The sequence below is a fragment of the Castanea sativa genome, chromosome 12, assembly GCF_040712315.1.
Source record: "Castanea sativa cultivar Marrone di Chiusa Pesio chromosome 12, ASM4071231v1".
Taxonomy (NCBI): domain Eukaryota; kingdom Viridiplantae; phylum Streptophyta; class Magnoliopsida; order Fagales; family Fagaceae; genus Castanea; species Castanea sativa.
This window is the reverse complement of record NC_134024.1, coordinates 19,329,376-19,353,652: the sequence shown is the minus strand read 5'-3', so window position 1 is coordinate 19,353,652 and position 24,277 is coordinate 19,329,376. Positions and strand designations below refer to the sequence as shown.

The window sequence follows — 24,277 nt, the reverse complement described above, 5'->3', positions numbered from 1 at the left end:
CTTTGTATGTTATATAATTACTTAAAATATAAATCCATCCATTAAAAAAAATTGCATCATAAAATGTAATTTGCACGCATACATCGTTCTTATGTCATTCTAATGAAGCAAAATATATTTAACTTTTGACATAATGTATCTAAAAAGTTCAGTACATGTTTAATTAGCAACTAAGTACCAAAATATTATCTACACATATGAAAAATGTTTTCCAAATTCTAAGTTCCAAATCCAAAATAAGTTAGGATAGTTAGCATATAAAAACTAGCTAACTACAATTTTACAATATGTAATCTAAAAGAAAATTCTCAATCTAAGGTAAACTAGCTAATTAAATAATGAAGATCCTATTTCATAATTTTTCAAATTTTACTTAATTTAGTTAACAAAATAGAAAAATAAAAACCTTAAAAGCTTTGTCAAAATCATATACACAACACAACAATATGGAATTAAGATAACAAAGTACAAATAAATGATAAACTACTAAGTACTAACTACCAAAACAAATTACCAGAAACCTTAAAGGCAGCAATGGCTCATGGCAACATTATTGAGAGGGCTGAGAGGTGTTGGGTTTTTGACTGAGTTTTTTTTTTTTTTTTTTTTTTAAACGTTAAACTTAAGTTAAGAAAGCTTAAAGGCAGTGATGGCTCACCATTAACAGGGCTGAAAGGTGCTGGGTTTTTGACAAAGGGTTGAGGAGGCACGGGACAGAGGTGCATGCTGGAGCTTTGCATTTCTAAATAGTTTAGGTTTTGTTTTTGAAAACATTAAACTTATACCATAGGTTTTTTTGAGATTTTATGTTGACATAGGGATAAATTTGGGACTTCAATTCATTATTGGGCTTCTAAAACCTGTTGGGCTTGTGGGTTTAAGTTTACCCAAATGAATCCCACTTAAAAAAAAAAAAAAAAAAAAAAATTCAAGCCAAATGGTAGGATCGGTAGAATCCCATACGATCCTATACGATCCTACCTACGATCCTAACATTTTTGCGATCCTGCTACGATTTAAAACTTTTTGGTGAGGTGGGATCGTAAAATCGTGCGATTCTACGATCTGGATCACGATTTTGACAACCATGCATAAGATAAAACCGTTTTTTTGTTGGATTTGAAAACACAAAACAGATGCCAAACTGCCCCTATTGACTGAATTTGTAAATAAATTCATAAGATATCTTTATAATTTATTGATAATTTGAAGAGTTATAGCAAAAATTATATGCTATTTTTAAGTAAATAAATTCACAAGATATTTTTATAATTTATAGATAATTTGAAGAGTTCATTTATAGTAAAAATTATATACTATTTTTAATACTATAAGGTTAGTGAATCTAATGTTACATACTATTTTAATAACAAAAGATTAGTTAATCTAATTTTCGTTAAGTTCATTGATAAAAAAATAAAATAAAATAAAATAAAAATTATTCTCTCTAATTAAATCTAATATTATAATATTAACAATAATTTAGTCATTAATTATTAGCTTAAATTTTTCAAGAGTAAAAAATGCTAGTTGTAATGTTTACTTTATATAGAATAAGCAAATCAAGTAGCATCTCCCAAAAAAGTAGTAGCTTGTAAATAAGCTCAAACTTATTCAACATTTTAAAAATATATATCTCATAATAATAATAATAATAGATAACCAAAACTTGAACATTTTATATAGCTTGGTAATAACTAATAAGCACAAACTTGGCTACCCTATTCAATTTAGAACAAATCAAGCAGGTAAAGCTTAAGCAAACTTGACCATATTTAGTGCATCTGTTCCAAAATTATATGTTGAAATTCAAGCTTGTAAAGTACACTGGACAGCAAGGCTGCCTAGGATCTCCCCATTGAGAGCTACTTACAGTCTCTTGACTGACTAATGCTGCAAAAGGCTTCCGTGAATCATATAAGGTAGCACAGAAGATATGGAAGCAATCATCCAAAATGTCCCAAAGGTTAAAGTGAGAAGGGATCTAAGTACACAACATTAGTAATTTCATCAACATCCTCTAAATTCTAATCCAAATGCAAAAACAAAAATCGGTGTCTTCATATATGCTTTTATGTCAAATGAACATTTAGATATTAAAAGTCTTCAAACAACCTCCATCCATAAAACAAAAGGTTCAAGACCACATACATATCTGATTCAAAGCATATATGTGGTCCTCAAAGATTGAAAATCTATTATCCAAGTACCCTTGACACCCAAAGATCATAATGAGTCAAATGGAAACAAATCTCATATTGTAGCTTCCACTTCAGGATCATTTTCAACTGGCACCTTAGGCATCTTACTGTTACCTCTCAAACGTGAAGATACATTGTCGATGGCTGAATTGAGTTGGCTTATCTTTTCATTCAAGGTCTGACGAGTTCTCTGCTTTCAAGAAAAGAAATGGAATGGAATATTAAAATAAAGTATTTGCATATTAAATTAGCAGGAAGCATTGTTCACAGGGTCATTAACAAGTAAATACATTACCTCCAAGCCTTCATCATAATATATTGGTCGCTTGGCCTTCCGGAACCCATATTCATCTTCATTTAGCAGTGACCTTCTGATCTACACAGCACCAAGAGCAAACCAGGATTAAATCCAAACTTAGAGCATAAACCAAAACCCCAAAGGAATAAAACAAATCACCCAAAAAATAAAAAATATTAAGCACAAAGGAAAATGTACTCCAATTGCCTCCCCACAATAACAAAATGGATGACTAAAAGATAATTTATGTTGCTGTAAAGAACTTGAGATTAATTTACAATAACGGATCAATAGTTGTTTGGAATCCACAAACTAAAAAAGGCCACATATACAGATTGACATTAGAGAGAAGGAATTTGACACTTCTACAACAATCTTTTCATCCTTGAAAGCTGGGCCACTTTCAGATTAAGTGCAAGCATGATAATCAAACTTGAGTAGAAGAGATGGAAATAAACTCTCCATGGGATAAAGTGAAAATCAGTAGAAGCATAGTTGAGTCTACATGTGAAACGTTGATGGTCTGCTACAGGTAACATAATGAGCAGAAGTAGAGTTCTTTTTTCTTTTTTAAATAAATTTTGTTAGGTAGAAATGTTCATTATGATGATATGTAGTCAATTAAGAGAACTTCTGTTACTATAGTGTATACTCTGTCATGTTTCATTAATTGTATTTTATGTCCTGGGACATGATAGAATCATCAGCTTTAGCATTGTTATAAAAAATTTTAAAAAAAATTAAAAATTAAAAGATTAAAAGATTTTATAAAATTTAAATAAAAAAAAAAAAAAGCCTTTTTGTAGGACAAAAATAGATTATATAGAATTTGAAGTTTGTAAGGTAAATTAATAGTATCGTGTTTTAATAGGAAAAATAAAGGATTGCATGATACAAATAAATTGTCCCAAGCAAGACTGAATGGCTCATCACCACTAGGCATGTTATATCACAAGGAGGCATCCAGGCAGAAAGACGTATAATTGCAATGGAAACAGAGTGCTCAACCATTCATTTTATCTTATCTTCATCACAAAATGAAATAATGCCCTTGATACATATAGTTGGGAAGTAATAAAATACTTTAACCTCAGATATTATATTGTGCAGCTAGACAACTATTAAAAAGCATGTGGTCTCAGTTTTTACATCCCTATAGTTCATTTTGGACATGCAAGACTACACTAGATTGCTATTTTTCTAACAATTGGTGCTGATTGTATGCTTAGCAATGCGCTTAACTCACAGAAGCTTCCATAGTGTGTGCTTAATATTCATCAACAGAATCCTCTAACTTATATTTCATACATTGCCTTCATATATGTTAAAACTAAAGTAGGATATCCAATCACCTGAGGAGCAAAAACATAAGCTAGAGTTCCAAACACAGCACCACCTAGAAGAAAACCAGCAAAAAAATCACCGCCACCACCTCTGCTACCATCACTGCATATATTATAGAGAACAAAAGAAAAAGAGGACAGGTGAATTTATAGTTCAAGCACTGCTGTATAAATGTTGCCTAAACAAATGCACAGAATAAGACTACACCCACGAGAAAACAAGACACCACCTTGACATCAAGGTCCACCCATTAGGCTCCTGAGACTCTTAGTAACACATTATCAAAGTCAAATTCTGGCTGGTTCACAATTTTAAAGTAGCAAGTTTCAATCAAACACAATATAAACTTGTCTTATTTTTATTGAAGTTTTTAAATCCACCTTTACATCAAATATATGTTGGTTAAATGAACTCTTAGACGTAGACTCACATTTTTTTTTTTTTTGGCCACTTGTTCTAATTCTAAAAATCAAAGCTGAAAGCATCAATCCACCTATAGAATTTGCAATAAGGACTCTAAAGAAATCAAGAAATATATATTTATGAGATAACCAAATCCAAACAAGGATTTATTAACAAGTACATGAATTCGCAGTGGATATAGAGACCTAGAGAGAAACCACCAAGTGAAGACTTGCTGAGTTTCTTCCTTTCTTGATTTTTCTTGATAGGCAAAAGTCACTAAAGCAAGGTGAAGATGGTATCAACCATACATAGAGAAACGTTATAAGAATTATAGAAGCTTTCCACATTTTAACTACTTAAAGCTCAGGTAATGATATCTATTCAAAAAAATTTTAAAAAAAAGTATAAATTTAATATATAAATAAATAAATATCTAACTAGGGAATACTATTTATAAGTATGAGCAAGTTAGAGAAGAAATTTATATTTCTAAAGATGGAAACAGGGGACTGGGGACCTTAGACAATCAAGTTTTCTAACAGTCTGCTTTATTCTCCCTGCATATATCTTGACATTTTACCAAGTCAATGGTAATCTGGTAATACAAAAGATACTGAACATATGCTTTTGTAGTAGCTTGTGAGCTCTTTGTGTTTTTTTATTTGTTTTTTTATTCATTGTAGTTCTTGTTTTCACCTTTCAAAGTATAAAAGATTGAATTACATCTAAATATTTACGTAGTTTCTAAGCTCAAAAGTCCTAGTCCTATTAGAAAGGTTTTACCAAGAATGTATAATTATGTATTAACCTATTCAATTAAGGATATCTGTTAAAAAATTTGTTTCCTTTGTAAAACAGATCTGATTTGTTGCCTGGATCAAACCAGATCATGGACAGGTATTTCTTTTCTTGATTGGTAAGTTACACATGCACCCAATGGGTCATGAACCCATGACCTCACCTCCGCCTAGAACTTATGAGGGAGGAGATGCCAATTGAGCAAGTATTTCTCTTTCCCCTCTCCATTAAATAAAAATAAATAAATAAATAAATTTAAAAAAAAAAAAAACATTTTTCTGTTTTCTACTCCAGGTAGTAGCATGTATAACACAAATCCTAACTTATCTAACCGACATCCTAATATTTTCCTTCAAACCAGCCCAAAGATCTTAGCTTCCTAGTTGTTTTGGTTTTGCAGGGTCAATCGAAAAACAATTTATATCTTAGTACATCAAACTTAGCTCTCTCTTGCATGCATCTAAGCTCTCAAATATCCAAATTGAACAAAATGATAACAGGCAACCTTCTTATGAGCACATAAATATGAATATAGCTTCCCTAGTACTCCCTCTGTCCTAAATTGTTGGTCCTCTATTCCATTTTGGAATGTCCCAAAATGAAGTCCTCTTTCCAAAATTAATAATTAAAATTCTTATCTTTTTTTTGAAGGGATTAAAATTATTATCTTACCCTTTACTTTATTTTAAAAGTCAATGTCATTCTTTCTCTATAGTTTAAATTACTGAGGGTAATTTTGGAAATTTGTAACTTTGTTCGTAACAAACAATACATTAAATGATGTTCCCTTAAAAAATTCGATTTTTTAAATATGACCACCAATTCTGGACAGAGGAAGTACTAGCTAGCAAAATTTGCTTCAACTCACACACAATGACACAAACCAAAATGATATGTGGGTCAATCAACATTTCTCTATATAACCACCACAGCATAAATATAAATGGCAAAAAAAATAAAAATAAAATAAAAATAACCAGTACATGTTTATAAGGAATATACAAATCAAAATCAAAATTGACATAGATTGGAGTCCAGAATGACATACTTGTATTCAGCACGAACACACAGCTTGCGATTACTTCCAACTCTGTTCGATTTCCTTTGAATTATCAGTTTGGGCGATTTCCCAAATGAATTGGATTTTGTGGACCAAAGCTCACGTGCATTGAGTTGCGATCCACCTATACCTACACAAAATCCAAGTATTTGCATTTGCATGGTTCTCATCTAAATATAAGCTAATACACTTTTATAGAGAAAACCCAATATAAACTAATCTCCAAACTCATAAGAATAACAGCACAAAACCCAATAATCATTTAGCATCATTGAGAGTAACCCATAACTCAGAATTCAAAAAATAAAATAAAAAATGGGAATCAAAGATGAGTTTTTCTTTTCTTTTCTTTTTCCTCTCTCATTCCTTAGCTTTCTTAGCAACCAAACAGTGATTCTTCGTATGAAAAGATAAAACTTTAGAAAATTTTACCTGAGATATGTACTGGAGGAGCAAAGCAGTTCGCCATGAGAGAGAGATCTAGTGAGAGAAAGTGAAAATTTTTAGGGAGAGAGAGAAAGAGATTGAAGCAGAACGCTTTGAAGTTAAAACCAAGAAATGAGGAGGAATTTGTTATATACAGTGTACTGGTGCATAAGATTGTTTTCCACAAATACCCCTATGCTTTCAAAGAAAAAGAAAAACATTAAAAAGTTTTTTTTTTTTAATTTAATGAAAACATTTATAAGCTATCTACTAATAGTCTAATACATTTAACTTTTCACTCTCTTTTTTTAAATTATCTAAAAAGAGTTTTTTTTTATAATATATCATTTTCATACTTAAACTTTTACAAAAATTCGTTTTTGGTCCCTAAATTTTTTAAAATGTTCTACTTCACATTCTTCCATCTATATCTATTAGTTTATATCCTATATAGACTAACAATTGACATAGCATTTGACTTGGACAAAACTATTTTATTTTAAAAATTTTAGACCAATGGCACAAAGTTATTGGCACTCTGATGAGAAGTTTTAGACATTTTTTTTAATGGATTTTATGTGGATTGTTTCTAAACCAATCAATTAACTTTTAATGGAAATATATATAGTTAAAATCTTTTCCTTTTTATATAAAAAATTATCAAATAATAAATAACTTCTTACACTTACAATTTATACTTTTGAATATAGAGAAATGCTATGTTCACAGTATTTTCACAATACATTCACAACAAATTTAAGATAGCAAGTTATTACTATCTGTTATTAGTGAGCAAAAAAGTAATTTAAGAAGTTAGTTCAAATTAGAACAAAAAACAACTTATTATCTTGGATTTGTTATAAAAATATTGTAAACCTAAAATAAAAAAATAAAAAAAGTAATTATCCCACATTACTTAAGAGAGTGTATTGTGTGTAGTATAACTTGCCCCACCTTCCTTTGAAAGTTACCATGGCTTTTGAGTGGAGTGTTGTGGCATGCCTTTGTGTTAGAACACATTTCCCTCTCCCTTATGTGTATGTGTTTATTTCTTTAAAAAAAAAAAAAAAAAAACAACAACAACAACAACGGAATATAAAATCAATTCTCGCTACTCTTTATTCCCTAAATAAAGCAAATCATGGGAAGAAATAGAATTCCATTTCGAAAGAAATAGTGTATTTTATTATATAGTTTTCTCTTTTCTCATTTTCCTTAAATCCTTACAACTTACAAGTCATTGAATTTTTTTTGGTAGAATTTAATTTAATGGAATATTTTTATAGATATAAATTTCTTCCTCTTTATATAAAATTGATTTTTTTTTTCATTGGAATATTCAAGAAATCTTTATTGGAATTTTTTTACTTTTAGTATTTAGGCTTCAGGACCCTACCGCATAAGAAGTGAAAGAACACATCCAAAAGCAAGTGAAATTTAAGAAAATTGGTAATTGAGAAGTGCAAGATGAGAGAGAATTTGCGCAAAGCTCTTTGTTCATTTTTTTGGATGATAAGATAATGCATCAACTCTGAATTTGTATACATGAAAAAATGTCATTTAGAAAAAAATAGAATAGCCTTTGAACATAAACAACATGAGTGCGTATAACTAATATATCATCATAAAACAATGTATTTTTACCAAAAAAGGGAAGAAGATTAATTAAATTGTTAAAAATATAAATTTAATAAAGAAAAATGTTGAATTACTCACAATTTTTTTTTTAAATCACTCCTTCTCACTCTCTTTTCCCTCATCCCATTGTCCACACCACTACCCCACACAGAATCGTGAGCACACCAACCTCCACAGTCAAATATAAAAATGAAGACTTCATAGATTCTATTTTCTCACTCTCCCTTCCTTTATTCCATTACACACACACTACGCCATTTTGTGCAAAATAATAGTGAAACTATAACAAGAGATGACAAAGGGGATGTATTGATATCATTTTAATACTTGAAGGTGTAAAATTACAAGTTTTGAAGGTCAATGAACCATTTAGATACAATGCCAAATTTAAAACCGTAAACCTCTTTTTTTTCTCTTTTCTTTGCATTCTTCTTCTTTTTTCTTTTTTCTTTTTTTTTTGCTAAGTTAATTACAATCTTTGAGTTTGAATGATTGATTACATTTTAATTGTAATATGATTACCCCAATAAAAATGATAAATTTATTGCACTTAAAATCAATTTCTCTCTGTACAAAAACAGGAGGAACAAAAAAAAAAAAAAAAAAAGATCAACAAAGAATATCATCCAATAAGAATTAGTTTTTTCATTAGTGCAATTATAAATAATTTACATAATTGAAATAAAAGTTTCTCCAAAAAAAATAAAGGTTTTCTTTAGTAGAAAGAAAATAAAGGTTATATATATATAGAAACACACACAAGAAATAGTACTTAAAAGCACTTGGCCCAAGAAATTATGTCCAAATCTTACCCAATTTTTTGCTATAGTATGTGGTTTGGCATTATGACTTTTTGCAGATTTACTTACTTCTATTTAATCAGTGACATACAATGGCATTAAATTATTCCCGAAGGGTATAATTGGAAATAAAAGCTTAAGCACGAGTTTAAAAACCACAGCTGGATGAGAGGTAAGCCCAAAGTTGCTAATTGCTGTGGCTTTGGTTGGTCCGCCTACTAACTGCCATACTTGGACTTTCTATCCAGAACAACTACGACTACTGTAACCACTACCATAAAAACAAAGGCTTCTCCATATCATTATTGATGTATTTATGTGGCGTTTGGTATGAAAAATTTGTATTACTCTTGACATCTAAATTTTTAGGAATGTGATTCTTAATAATCACATTCTTAAAAATGTGGTTATTCCTATATTCGGTTTCATTGAAAATGTGAGATGATAATGTTTGGTTTATTCCCAAAAATCTTAAATCAAATATTTATTTTTCTCATTTTATTCTTAAATTTAAATGTGAACTACCAAGTTCTTTAAAAAAAAATCTTCCTCTAAATAAATAATGAAAAACCAAATATAAACTATTAATTATGATAAATTTATTAAAATTATAGTCTAACATTTCAAAATGACAAGTACAATACAAAAATAACTATTTAAATTCTTAAATGTTTTTATTCTTAATAATAATTTTTAAAAGAGTTTAATCCATAACAAAACAACCTGACAACTTTTTTTTTTTCACATGTAAAACCTAAATAAAATTTTGTTAAAGAATATATAACCTTCACTACATATTTTTACTAGTTTACAATATCCTTGTAGGAACGATGTAAATCACAGAAGATTCGTTCTTGCCTTTTTGGTTAATGGAGTGTACATTCTTGAAAGTGACCGCCAGCAGAACTGCGATGAAATTGAGGCTCTTGCAACACCTTGGTGGGAATCCTTCCATTTCCAACTACCTTACAAGCTCGTAGACATTAATAAAAATTCCATCTTTGGTGCCATTTATGAATACAAATACCCTAATCCTTCTCCAAGCTTCCCACAATATGTTATAGCCTTCAGAGGAACAATCCTAAAAAAAGAGATGGTCTTACGTGACGGCAAATTAAACCTCAATTGCTTCCTCAACAAACTTCACAAGAGTTCCAGCTTTCAACTTGCAATGGTTCGCATTCTGGTTACTATGTCTGGAGGTGCAAGGGTGTGGTTAGCTGGACATTCTCTGGGGTCAGCTATGGCATTGCTTGTAGGAAAGAACATGGCTAAGATGGGTGATTTTCTTGAAACTTATCTTTTTAATCCTCCATTCTTATCTTTCCCGAAAGAGGCAGCTATCAATCCTGTTTATATTATTTTGGCAGAAAAAGATAAAGAGAAAAGATATTGATGATTTATCTTATATTTTATCTTAATTGCTTAAATGATAAAGAATAATGGTTAAAATTGTCAATTTATAAAAAATACAATTTCTTTTAAAGTTGGGAATCTGGATTCCCACCTATTTTAAATGAAATCCGCATACCTACTGAGAGGGGTTTAAGGAGGAATCCAGATTCTCCTGGCATTTGATTTCCTAGCATAATTTGCAACTAAATATGGGAATTTTTAAACATTCCTGAGAATCCTAAAATATTATCTCGTACCAAACACCACATTAGGGTTGCTTAAGTTAGGTGGATTTAATTAACTTAATTAGTAAAGTCTTTTATCATTAAATAAAAAATTTGAGATTTGAACTCTTGACCTAATGCTAAAAAGTAATTATTATGGTTTGAATGCTATAAATTGAAATTCTATCATGTCTATCAACCAAAAAAAAAAAAAGTGATGCTCATAATCTAATAAAACTGCTTTTGTTGGTTACTAACATCGTCAACTACAGTTGTCAATAAATAAATAAAAACCACAACAACCACCGTTGATATTATATATAAAAACATTAAGGGGAAAATTAAAAAAGACAATCAAAACATTATTGTTTTTATTCTTTTAATCAAATTTAACCCTTTACACACACACACACACATATATATATATTCGATAGTTGGAAGAGAGATTTGAGTCCTAAATTAAAAATATCAAGAAATGTCAATTGAACCATAATACTAAAAAATTTTAACTCTTCTATATGAAACCACATTGATTAAGGGACATTAAAATATAAAAATAAGAATTAAAAAAAATTATCATTTTGATTAAATTTGAATTCCTGAATTCCTAATCACTCGCTTCCTCACTTCACATCCCCTCAACCGCTCCTCTCGATCACCGACCATAGTTCACATCCCCTCAGCTGCCCCTCTCGATCACCGACCATAGTCCAACGATTTCAAATCCCTGCTCTCCTTACACCCCCCCCCACCCCCCCCACAGTAGCTTCCACACATCAACAACCATTTGACCGCATCAAAGGAGACCATTGGTAGTATCCATCACATCAACAACCATTTGATCGCATCAAGGGAAACCTTCGCCGATAGCTTTAGCATTTCAACTTCCACCAATGCAGCAATAGTTTGGGATTTGGGGACTTCTGACAGTTTTTAACGGAAAAATGTTTCGAAAACCATCCAAGCCAACCGATGAACACTTCTATATGTATTTATTAAACAATTAGCCTCTTTTATACATGTATTTATTAATCTATTAGCCAATAAAAGGGGTTTTTTTCCCCTAGGTGAGAGACTTTATGTTCTATTTTAGGGGCCTTACCTTCATTTGAAGGCCTTAGGCCATTGCCTAAATGGCCTTGTTGAGCTGTCCCTGAGCAAGATTGCTTTTTTGTAGGTTTTGCTGAGAATTTACAATTCAGTATCAATACTCCCCTAACAAATAAACAACAAAGAACAGTCTTTAACAGCGGACACTCAAAATCAAACATCACCTGTTACTAACCTACCACCAGGATGACAAACAAATTAGGTTAACTAACTGCCCATCACAGACCAATTAAAGCAACAGTATAAGCGTTTGTTTGTGTGTGTGTGTGTGTGTGTGTGTGAGAGGTAGAGAGAGAGAGATTGAAAAATGAAAAGAAAAGAAAACATATGATGAACACATTGGTCTGCAAAATCCTAATGACATCTGATATTTCGCCGGCTTTGATTCTCTTTATATACAAACAGCCGTAACTATGCACCCAAAAAAAACCAGAAAAGCTAAATTGTTTTTTTCTTAAAAAAAGAAAAAAAGAATTAGTAAATCCTGTATGGTGTATGAACATATGGAAGATGGGTTCACCTATGATCCCCACGGGATATAACGATCCGGTACACATTCATCACAACCAAGTGGGGGTGGGGGAGGAAGGGGGCCACGCTAATTTACATTACGGAAACATAACTGCAGTTCTATTTGTCCCCAAAGCCACTGCCAAAGAGAAGCAGTGGGGTATTCAAATTGGGCCTATCAGAAAGAAGCTGCTCTGTTTTTGAAACAGGTTTTACAGACTGCTCCTTGTCTGGGAATGGGAATGACAGAGACAGGGAAAGGGATGCAGAGTCTCCATCATCCTCCACCTCTATCACCTTATCTGGCACCTTTTCTTGGTTATTTTTCTTGCCTACTGTCCCACCTAAGAAAGGCAGCATTCCCTTGTTTGCGGGTTTTGTCTCGGCCCCTAATGCGAGCTCAAGATTTGGAACCACATCATGTATTTTATTGTCTTCATCTAATGGATGCTTTTTCCATGGCATGGTGTTGTCTCCTATTCCAAAATCCTTTGCTCTATGTGAACCTAGAGGAAAGAAGTACCTCTCAGAATTTCCTGTGTCCTCCGGAATAACTTTCTCATCGCAAGCTTCATCACATGTCTTCTCCTCAACAGAGGAACAAGAACCTGGATCAACTACTTGAGATGCGAAATTATCATTCCTAGAACTTCTACCTCTAGAACCACTGCCATGTCCACATGTTATACTGAAACCTGTCTTTAGCCTCTTACCAGTACTTTCTCCATCTATGAAAATGTTACTCACCTCATTCCAAGGCATTTTCTGACTTGTGCCAATAGAAGTTGGGGGAGCTTTCTCTGAAAGATCCAAGTAGGAACGTTTCCTATGATTGATTACGTCTTTCTCCAAAGCCATCTCTCTATCCATAAACCCATCGTCTTCCTTGAAATCCCTCTGAAGTTTAACTTGATCCCGAGCTCCATTCATTCTATCCTGGATTTTATCCTCACAAACACTCCCTAAGATACCTATCTCTCTATTGTCAACAGGAAGAATTTTCAAAGACGACCTATCATCCCTGTCAGAAGAAGTATCCCAATGCATTTGTGTCTTGCCACCATTGTTGGAGCGACTCTTTCCATCATCCCTGTCAGAATAAGTATTCCAATGCATTTGTGTCTTGCCACCATTGTTGGAGCCACTCTTTCCAGTCACTTGAAGAGACGTTTTAAGATCTGCATCCAGTCTCTCTGGAAGACTCAGTTCTTTCTGCATAAAGATAGAAAATTAACATGCATCATAAAGGGAAGTGAGGATGACTAAGTGGAGATCTCGCTGTTGAAATTAACATAAAAATTAACATTTATTAGCTACAAATTTGAAACAAGGAAAATAAGAAATTCCAAGATCTCTTTCCTAAGAGAAAATATTATCCTAGGCGTGTCCACATAACATGGGTTGTTTTCTTCAGTCATTTGTTTCCAAAAACATAGGTATTGCTTAAATTCTTAAAGCCTTTAACTTTCAACAAGGTGCATGCAACTTTAGTATAGAAAACTACCAACTGCAGAAAAACACAAAGAAGATTGAATTCAAGGCTAAAAAAATTAGAATTTTTCACAAACCATTTACTCCTCACAAAATAAAAACACTAGACAAATTTGCTGAGCTTCAAAAGGTAATGTCACTTAGAGGAACAACAAAGTGTATGTTGGTGGCTCTCTATCTGTGTGAACATGTGTGTTTGTGCATCTGAGAGAGAGAGAGAGAGAGAGAGAGTTAATCTCTTTTGGATGCGTGAGAATATGAAGTTCATATCCCTATAAATGTGGTAGGAAGTCAGCATACCAAGGAAAGGCTGCTGTGTCTCATTTCTTGGCTCAATTGTGCACCGCTTGTTCCTATCTTTGGAATGAATTTGTAGTCACGTCTCCCATCTTGCTGCTCCAAACTTTCTTGGTATCCCAAACATGTATGTTCAAAAGAAGTTATGTTGTTATCACAATCCCCACATACATTGACACGCGTCTGATCAGGGACATTGGATGTTAGGACCACGTTGCCAGATCTGATGCATGCAGCTGATTCTTCATCAATACGCCTTGGTGCACATAGATTCTCAGGAAAGGTCATGACAGCAGAGGGAATATCTTTGTCCGGCGGCAACACATTCAAACTGGGAATATTTAACTTCTTTGATGAATCAATACAACTTACCCTCTTTCCCCTGAACACACCCCATAGAAAAAAAAACATATTCCAACCTGGCAATGAAAGAACAATCTTCAGCACGTGCAATTGTACATAGAATGAAAGCAACATTGTATAGATGCACAGTGAGAAGCACAGTTACAAAAAGAGAGGAAAGAGGCAGACTGTAGACCCCAATGCAATAAAGCTAAAGCATTGCACATATTTAACTTGATTGAAATTCAATTCAAACAGAATGAAGAACAGCATATTTACAGAATGGTTGTTTGGAAAAGTGCATCACAGAATCACAGTTATTGAAGCTCAAACCAAAATAATATCGCAATAGTAAATCCTCTTTCCTAGCATGCATTTCATTCATACTTCCATAAATTAGCTTGAATGTGACAAACAGTACACAACCATAAACTTCTCAGTGTTTGAGGCCCTCCAACATCCAAGAAAAATTCAAACTTCAATAACAAAAAGTCACAACCACATCTTAGACAACATTAACACTCCATTTGTTTCAATGGAAAACCTCTTGTGAAGATTGTTTTCCAAATTTTTGATGGAAACTATTAAAACAACTCTCTCTCATTTTGAAGTCATTGCCAAACATAGGAAAATGCGATAGTTTTCCAAAAAATAACTTTTGGAGAATGACTCATTCTTTAAAAAACATTAATGTCAAAACAAACAGTGTGTATATGCAGGTTCCACTTACATATGATTATCAGTTGGATGAAGAGAGGGTAGGAAAACCTAAAAAAAAATTAAACGATAAGCCATCAAAGCCCAAATCTGTGGCATGAACCTCTTAGCCATACATAAAAATGGTTAAAATTGTGAGCAACCAAGACCAATGGCTGCAGAAACAAAGAGTAAGTAATATGGTTGAGTTTAAAGCACCAGTATTAAAAACAAAATGCAAAGGACGAGTCAGCTGTGAATAATGGCCTACAGCTTACACAGACACCAAAAGCAAACAAGGACAATGTAGACAACCAAATTGGCCAAATAAGGCTTTTTATGTTGATACTTGGCTACTGTACAAAGTGTGCATATAAAAATCAGAGAAAGGCTCATTAAGTGAAAAGCACACCTCAATATTGCCCATAGTGCCAAACTTTAAGAAGTAGGACTAAGCAGCACACATATTAAAAATAAATAGATTAAAAGGGGGAAAAAAAAGACGCCATAACCATATTGGATACATCTTCACACATCTAAGACACGCCTAAAATGTCAGAAAACAAGTGTACAACCTTTTGTTAGAGTAGATTACACATAGGTTATCTTCCACAAGTATAGAACAAAAGATAAAAACTCGCAAGTATAAAAAACAAATAAATAAATAAATAAAGATAAGAATGCTGCGTGCAAACAACAAGAGGCTCAAGAAAAAACAAGCTTAGATTGATAAGTTTACTTGTAAGCATTCATCATCACAGGGACGGGTTTCATTATCCAATAACATGGACTTACTTCTCTTTTTGGCCTTTAGTTTAGTCTTACCAGTCAAAATTATAAATTTTTTTAATAAACAGTAAAAAATTATAAATTCTACAGTTTCTAATTTAAGAGTCCAAGTCCTAGTAGAATCAGGAGCACCCAGCAGCAAATAATTATAAATTTATTAGCCCAATACAATGAGAGAATTTCAAATTTGAGCGCTTTCATACACTTTATTTTTTTTATAAATAATAATGTTGCATTAATATAGGGGGAGGGGGCAAACCCCAAAGGAAAGTACTGCCCTAGTCATGGAATGTGTACAAGCTTTCATATACTGAAGCGCTTCATCTAGATTCCTCTTTTTCCTCCTCTTCCCATTCTTCTATTTTTTCTATCTCAAATTTCTAGCAAATGATCTTTTTATATTAAATTCTATGTCAGGGTCTATCTTTCACATTGTAATTTTCTCCTACCACTTTCCTTTTTGCAAGTCATCCCAATAAGCTTAAGGTTAATGAGAAACCTTTTGGTGTGCATATTGCATTCTTTCTCAATATATAAATTAGGATACTAAGTTATAAAGCAATTAAAAATAAAAATAAAAAACCATTATTTCCAAAAAATTAATTATGAATATAGGCATACCCCCCCATTTCTCTTATCTATATCTATATTTCAATAGTCACAGAGACGGTAACCTACACCCACTTTAACACTGCATAGCTGTGGGCCAATTTCTATTAACATACCACTAATATATATAATTCCTATTGTTCAGGAGCCATATTTGTTAGCATGCCCCATGGTGCAGGCATTGCAATATCAGCATCCCAATTCTTGAGCCTCAACTTAGTGTAAACATCAAGTATTATACCACAAAAGCCTATAAAAAAAATTGTTACAACATGCAATGCCCCTAAGATAACATTTCCAGTTAATCCTTACGCTGGGACTTCTCAGGAAGCTGGTTGGATGGGAATATCAGAAGTTCAACACCATCAAGATTTCCTTTAAGGGCTAAATCATGTTTGATCATACTATCCAACAGGCTCTTGTAGTTTCTCTCATAACTGTATCACAAACAGAATGAAAAATATATTGTATCAAAATAAGAAACAAACAGATATATACACCAAGAAAAACAATTTTCAATTGTAAGAAAGGTATGTATGCATATACTTACCTCTCAACATCTTTGGCAAAGAAGTATAGAGCAATATTATCTTCTTTAGCACCATTTTCAGAAAACTGGGATGGCCATGTGCTCACGCGAGGTACTTCATGCAGGGGAAATTTCTGGGGAAACTTGTTCACCACTTCAAGAACTTTAGGTGATGCACAAGTTGATAGATGGGCTTGAATTCCACCACATAAGTCCAGAAGTTTTCCACCTTTATGCACCTCAAAACCCCCCCTGCAATCACAAAATCTTATCTAGCAGACTGTTTTCAAAATGCAATATATGATGAACAACAAAGAAAATGAAAAGCCTGTTTTGAGAGTAGGAAATGTTCTCTCTCCAACAGATAGAAATAATTTATGGAAATGTAAATGAATCTTACTGCCAGATGTATTCATATTCGGGAATGGCTGATGTTTTCAAAAGAGAAGACATTGCTGTGGATGTATGACTGGGCAACTCTCTTGCATGCTTTCCAATAGAAATAATTGCGGAATCCGAGTCCCCCACTTTGGAAGAAAAAACATCAGTGGGGGGCAAAGTAAACTGCTTTGAATTATTGACAACAGCATGTTTGCAAGAGTCTGAGGTAGAACTCCCAAGAACAGCTTGCCTTTCATGACTTCCTTCAGTGGATATAATATTCTTTGGCTTGTTTGAAACCAGAACCTGATCCTGGGAAGCTAGTTCATAATTCATTTCTGTGCTTGACGTGGACAACTCATCTGGTTGATCAAAAACTTTTTTCTTCCTGTTAATTTCAGGTCTTCTAAGCAAAGCAGCATGAATTGCAGCTTTCAACTTGTTACCTTCATGCGATTCCTCTCTAGAACTTCTTACAGCAGATGCATCAATACCAGAAGCCTGTGGAGTACCAATTGTGCAAAACTCTGTAGCATGCCCACTATCTTTACATTTTTGACAGAAAACACTTTTTGAAGCACTTATTGCAGTAGGCCTTGAGCGAGTAGTGGAACTCTCCCTAGTTTTCTCATACTGATTTGCTGTTTCCTGAGACCGAGGCAACCCATCTTGCCCAGAAACATCAGCACTATTGGATGGTCTCTCAGTGTTCAAAGGATAAGTGGACAAGGGTTCATCTTTAGGGCTAACCAGATTCAACTTTTGTTCAGCAGCAGAACCAAATATTCCACTAGTAGATGAAGCCCCACCTGCATTACCCAAACACAAAGTTGATATCTTAACCTAACTTGATCCACAAAGAAGAAGAAAATAACACCAAAAACAAAAAAATAAAAATAAAATGCAACAGGACAGGGAGCATAAAAGAAACAAATATAGAGTTAGCAGAGTCACTCCTTAAAGAAGACAAGACCACACCTGAAGTAACTGGAATTTCTACACCTTTACGACCTAGACTGCTTGTTACTTTTGACAAACTTAACTTTCCATCAGTCTGAACAACTTTCGAATCTCGGTTGTTGCTAACATATGAAGGCAAACTGGTTTCACCACGAGATGTGAGCTTTTGGTCAAGCTTAGGTGTCGAAACAGAAGAAGTAATTGTTGTTGAACTGACCAGAGGGCGATCCAGTTTAGATAAATGTTTTCTTTCAAATGTACCACGTTCTTTTGCTTGTTTCAATCCTTTTACATCTTGTACATGGGTAGATTTGGATGAAAGCATTTTAACTTTTGATTCAGCAGCATTCATACGTCCTGAATTTGAAGATCTAAACGACATAGATTTGCTCATCATTCTGGCTGGCCCCTCCTTCATATCAAGGGAATTATAGTCTCTAGCGCCCTTCTGCTTTGGGGGAATGACTTCATCTGCAAGTTTAACTTTTGGTTTGGAACTTAGGGTGTTGAATGACTTGGACTTTAACAAAGCACCTGTATGTGGAAAAACAATCAACTGGTGCCTAAAATAGTAAACACTAAACCCAAGAAGTCAAGATGGGCATTACAATGGGCAAGCCTCAGCTTCGGACAAGTAGAGAGTGAGAGAGAGATTAAAAAAATAACACCAACAGAGAAACAACAAGATCAAATAAGCTATTTGTTTACCCTCTCCTTTTAGATGCCGTGGACCGGTGGCAGGAAAACGTGCAGTTTCCGGAATATCAGTACTGGAATGATTGCCAAAAGATGTTTGATGAGCTGACTTTACTTTCCCTTTCTCTATGCTCTTGAATGAAGAATCCCGAGATAATGAAACTATTTTGGTAGGACTCAATGGCTTTGGTGATGCTGAAACTATTCTGCTGGGACTCAATGGCTTTGGTGATGCTGAAACTATTCTGCTGGGACTCAATGGCTTGGGTGATCTGGGGCTTGATGGCTTTGGTGATCCAGTCACTATTCTGCTGGGGCTTGATGGCTTTGGTGATCCAGTAACTATTCTGCTGGGGCTTGATGGCTTTGGTGATCCACTACCTGTTTCAAGTGCCTGCCTTTTTGCTGGAGCCACTTCTATACTTTCCGCACACCGCTTGCCAGAAACAAGTGTACATGAACCAAGTTTGTCCATTTTTTTTTCCTCAACTTCTGAACCTTCAAATTCCATTTCACAATGATATGAGTAAAGTTCACAAAGAGAGCATGTACAGTGCCTGTGTCCAGATTCAAGCTTACCTTGCTTCTGGTTTTCGGACTCCTCAGCAAATTTGCATTCTTCACACAGCCAATCACCTTCAGGGACTTTTTGGAGCATTTCTCGCATGCAATAGCTGATTGATAGCAACAACAGTGTTAAGAACCATCTTGAACACAAACTTAAAGATCAACACAGCATAGAGAACCAACAAAACCTGTCAACCAACTAATCCAGTTGAAAGGTTGTTTATGCTTACGTGTGTTCTGCACCATCACTGCACCTACTACATATAGCAAGCAAATCCTCCCGACCTGCATCCCCACAAATATCACATACTTTTACCTGTTTCCAATCAAAGAAGAAATCAGCAAAGGTTAATTATCCATATAAGAAAAAGATTTTGATAATAAGAGAAGAAATCAAAAAGGGAGGAGGGAATCTTCATTATGAGAGAAAGAACAAAACATTACTACAGAAAAAGGCAATTAGAAAAAGAACAAGAAATCAGAAATAATGCAAGGCCATACTTCTCTTAAAAACAAATGTGAACGAAATAGGCCCATCTAGGGATCCAAGGACAGGACATAAACATAACTCCAGTAACATACCTTCCGTTCTTCAGAATGATGTAAACGACTTCCATTTCTATTTCAACTCATTTTCATAATTAGGATGCCCGTTTCCTTTTTTTTATTATTGGTAAATTACATGTACAGCTAATGAGTCTTGAAACCACAACCTCATCCCCATTTCATTATTATAAAAAGAGGAAGTGAACTTTCAGTTAGAGTTCATTGGCTAGGATGTACATTTCCATATAGCCCAAATAAACAACAACCAGATATGGTGTTTACATTCATGGCAACCTCATAGAAGAAGGTATAATTGGTGTTTCCCCCATGAACTCAACCAAAGCCCACTGCATTGTATTCTCGCACACCAAAAAAAAAAAAAGGATCAACTACAATGTATCAAAAAAATTCAAAGACTGAAACCAAAGGAGATAATGGAACCACAAATATACAGCCACCAAGTTTTAGTCCCAAAATTTTGGGGTTGGCAGCTATAGATCCTCAATAGACTAATCAAGGTCAAGTGCATGTATTCTTTTCCACTGTTTTATTTATCCAAAGTCATACTCTCTATTACCTTCTTAATTGATATTTCATTTTTACTACTTCTACTAATGTTATTTTAGGTCTTCATCTATCTTTTTTCATTCCCTCAACTTGTATCAACTCATTCTTCCCCATTGGTGCATTGATTACTCTCTTCTATGCATGACCAAGATGTATGTTCTCATAGATCTTTCAACAGGGCACATTAACAAGCTTCTTCCTAGATCACCTTTCAATTACAAAAATCTCTTCAGAGCCCATTTTCCTTCTTTCCTCCCAAAATTAACTTCTTTTTTTAATAATAATCTCCAAAAATGAACCATATTCTTGCTAAACAATATGCTATCAATGAAACACACATATATCATGATACTGATCTGGCGTTCCAGTCTAAAACTAATTACTTTAGGGTACCCAGGATTCATCAAGGAAAAGAATGCAAACAAATCAAAAGAACAGAAACTAAAAATATCAGAGATGACCAGTTATGCATATGTTAGGAGGGGGAATCATTACTCACATCTTGCTCCACAATGTCTGATTCATCACTCTCATCCCCAGAAACTGATTGCAGAGGAGGTTCCTGCATGTCAGTTAACCCAACCATCTCATTGGACTTATCATCATGCTCATCTTGGTCTGAAGATTTCATAGCTTCATCTGGTGGGTCACCACTATCCTTGTCAGTCTCTGGTTCTGGCTTTGGATACTTTTTCATTGAAACCTCAGAAATGCCACCCACGGGTCTACCTCTTCGCACCTTTGGTGAACTACTACCAGCATCCAAATCTTTGGAAGGAGGAATAACTGATGAGCCCAATTTGTTCAAACATGTTGCCTTCCCAGATCCTTCTGGACCTAAACTACTAATTGAAGCAGTACTATTGTTTATATTCCTGTTATGATTACGTACTGCTTCATTTGCATCGTTGGCTCTACTAACTGATGAAATGTTATCATCATGGCCTTCTACTGCTTTACTTTCATCATACATATTTGAAGAGATTCTCTGATCCAAAACAAACTGTGGTTTGGCAGAAAGTTGATCCTCTGCGATGGTACCTCCAGAAGTCAACTTTGGAACAATCTCAACATCTTCTAAAGCATCAGATACAACAGACGACCTTAAGGTTGCCTTACTATCAGCATTTTCAGAGAATGAATCATGACTAGAATTAACACTGAGTAGGTTACTTGTTTCACTGGTGGTGTGCTGTAAGCTATCAGATGCTCTATTCTTAAGAGAATATAAAGTACCACTCTCGTTAACAGAATACTGGCTAGCCACATTTACACGACAACTTTCATCAGAAAACTCCTCAGTTTTTGACCCCATTAAAGATCGGTTCAGATGCATACAAGATGAACAAGGTTCAAAGCAGACGTTACAAGTCCCAGACTCGCCTCTCATATGAACTTTCTTACTCATGGACCAATTCCCAAACTTTGTTTCAGATTCAGAAGATACCTGGTAAAACCAAAGCTTTAATTAAGGAAAAAAGAATAGGAAAAAAAAAAAGGAACACACACACACACACTAGATGAACACATTTTTCACACTCTGATTCTAACACCCGTCTAAAACTTTGAAGTCGGCTATAGATCCTCAACAAAACTAATCGGAGTCAACCACATATGTTAAATACATCAGAATAAGCGCATGGATAAACATCAAGATCTTAACTGATTTAATATTTAGTAACATAGCACATAGAAGTCAAAGCCATTTTCACCTGACTCCTGATGCACCATAGAATACGTTACAAAAGAAGCAATTCTTTGTAGTATCTAATCCTAGAGGCTATAGAAACATACCTACATGTTGAACTCCTAAGATATACATCATCGCATTCATCTTCAACTGTTGCAATCATCAACATGTGCACAAGGAAGTTATCATCACATTAAAAACCTCTAGCAGAGTGAAGCACATTGCATTACATAAATATAATTACGCCATTGGTTACAATGAGAAGAAATGGTGCAAAGAAAAAATATATATAGAAAAAAAGCAAAGAAAGATGAATTCCAAAAATACAAAACACAACATGCGCACCATATCCAAATGGACAAAGAAGAAAAACTTCCATAAAAACATCATATAAGTGTAAGTTCAGGTTTACGTTTACAATTTTAAATAGTATGTTCAATTAGCGATAAAAAAAAAAATTAAAAAAAAAATCACTAAGTGAGCTACCATTTTCATTTGCTCATGTCCTGTAAACACTACATAAACCGAAAATACCTTTTTTCAAATGTTGCAATAAAGAAAATGACAAAACCTATTGAAAGGAAAACAAGGAACAGAATGTAAATTACCCCTGTTATCTCACCATATACATATTATCATGATCCATCTCATCTACAGGCCCTTGCATCCGATAAATCCCTCTCAAGACTGGTGTTATCTAAAAAGAACACCCAAACTACATCAATTTCTAGCACCAAAATCCAAAATAAAATAGTGCCCAATTCCATAAACCTAAAACTCGAACCAATTCACAAGTTGCAACCATAAGAAACGTCATGCAATCAAAGCAACAAAAACCCAAAAGGCAAATTATCTAAAATTTTGACTCTAATACCATCACCCTCCATACCACATATTGCAACATGAACCAGTAACAAAGACAACAAAATTAGCCAAACACCCTCATGACCCAAAAACCCTAATTCCTAATCCGCAACCAAACAAACCCTAAACCACAAACAATCCCTTATCACATCAATCCCACAACAACAAAATTCAATAAAGGAAAGAAAAAAAAAAAAAGCTAAGTTCAAAATTGAATAACCACAATTAATCAAAACAAATTCAAATTTAATAACAACCAGAAAAAAACAAAGCCCTAAATTAAAAATTTTGAAAATTTTACATGCCTCCAGTTTTCCAATCGACTCCGTTGCATTGCACAGCTCCTCCACCGTTCGCTCTCTCCGGCCGGCCATCGCCGCCGCAACGATCAATCGGCGGCCACAATCGAAACCCAAACTCCAACAAATCCAAAATTCCCAACAATCTATCTGATAAATTTCTCCAAGTAATTGCAGAGAAAATCTCACTCTTTAATTTAACTGTAAACCCAAATTTACTGGTTTCAGACCACGCAACCAAACGAGCTTCTTCTTATACTTGTACATATATTGTTATAATTATTACATAGGATCTGCTATATATATGTATATATAACAAAAATTCTATAGCACGTAAAATGAAAAAATATATATATATATATATTTTGGTAAATTTTTTTTATAAAAATACTTTTATATATATATATATATAGAATCTCTCACTACGCTACTTTTCTCTCTCTCTACTCTCTCTCTCTCTCTCTCTTTGTGATCTGAGGAAAAATTCTTTGAAATGAGTCTTTAAGAATCAAAATCTTTTTATGTTAGCCTAATAATAATAATAATAATAAATTTCTCTCTCTCTCTAAAACTTTCTTTGTTTGTTTCTCTCTCTAAACTAACATTTTTTTGCTTTTTTAAATTTTGCCTTTCATTTTCACTCTCTCTCTCTCTCTCTCTAAATTTTATTGGGGAAAATAAAAAATGAGTAAAATATTTGTAGATTTGCTTTTATGAGGCTCTTCCTGTTTTATAAACGTTTTTT

At 33.7% G+C, this 24,277-nt stretch overlaps 3 protein-coding genes across 9 annotated transcripts; 1 reads left to right on the top strand and 2 right to left on the bottom strand.

The window, feature by feature from the left end:
• Positions 1-2,037: 2,037 nt before the first annotated feature.
• On the bottom strand, positions 2,038-6,675 carry LOC142619815 (uncharacterized). The gene is made up of 5 exons (XM_075793107.1): positions 6,539-6,675; positions 6,095-6,236; positions 3,852-3,945; positions 2,497-2,577; positions 2,038-2,391 (listed from the first exon to the last, which is right to left on the bottom strand). Exons 1-5 carry the CDS (start codon positions 6,573-6,575, stop codon positions 2,254-2,256), a joined length of 492 nt encoding a protein of 163 aa, XP_075649222.1. The 5' UTR covers positions 6,576-6,675; the 3' UTR covers positions 2,038-2,253.
• A 2,696-nt stretch (positions 6,676-9,371) lies between these two features.
• LOC142620322 (GDSL esterase/lipase At4g10955-like) lies at positions 9,372-12,780 on the top strand. Its single transcript, XM_075793711.1, has 3 exons — positions 9,372-9,406; positions 9,796-10,306; positions 11,997-12,780. The coding sequence occupies exons 1-3, from the start codon at positions 9,372-9,374 to the stop codon at positions 12,108-12,110; spliced, it is 660 nt and encodes a 219-aa protein (XP_075649826.1). The 3' UTR covers positions 12,111-12,780.
• LOC142618670 (protein PARALOG OF AIPP2) lies at positions 12,045-24,009 on the bottom strand. Of its 7 annotated transcripts, XM_075791650.1 has the most exons (13): positions 23,539-23,591; positions 22,992-23,056; positions 22,474-22,519; positions 21,179-22,126; positions 19,797-19,882; positions 19,579-19,673; positions 19,012-19,497; positions 18,322-18,837; positions 17,363-18,152; positions 16,984-17,214; positions 16,746-16,870; positions 14,001-14,416; positions 12,045-13,421 (listed from the first exon to the last, which is right to left on the bottom strand). In XM_075791650.1, the coding sequence occupies exons 4-13, from the start codon at positions 22,085-22,087 to the stop codon at positions 12,330-12,332; spliced, it is 4,746 nt and encodes a 1,581-aa protein (XP_075647765.1). In that variant the 5' UTR covers positions 22,088-22,126; positions 22,474-22,519; positions 22,992-23,056; positions 23,539-23,591; the 3' UTR covers positions 12,045-12,329. The 7 variants fall into 7 exon arrangements, with proteins under 7 accessions (XP_075647765.1, XP_075647764.1, XP_075647766.1 ...); XM_075791649.1 differs by lacking the exon at positions 22,992-23,056 and having other exon boundaries at positions 23,539-24,007; XM_075791651.1 differs by lacking the exon at positions 23,539-23,591 and having other exon boundaries at positions 22,978-23,031.
• Between the last annotated feature and the right edge of the window lie 268 nt (positions 24,010-24,277).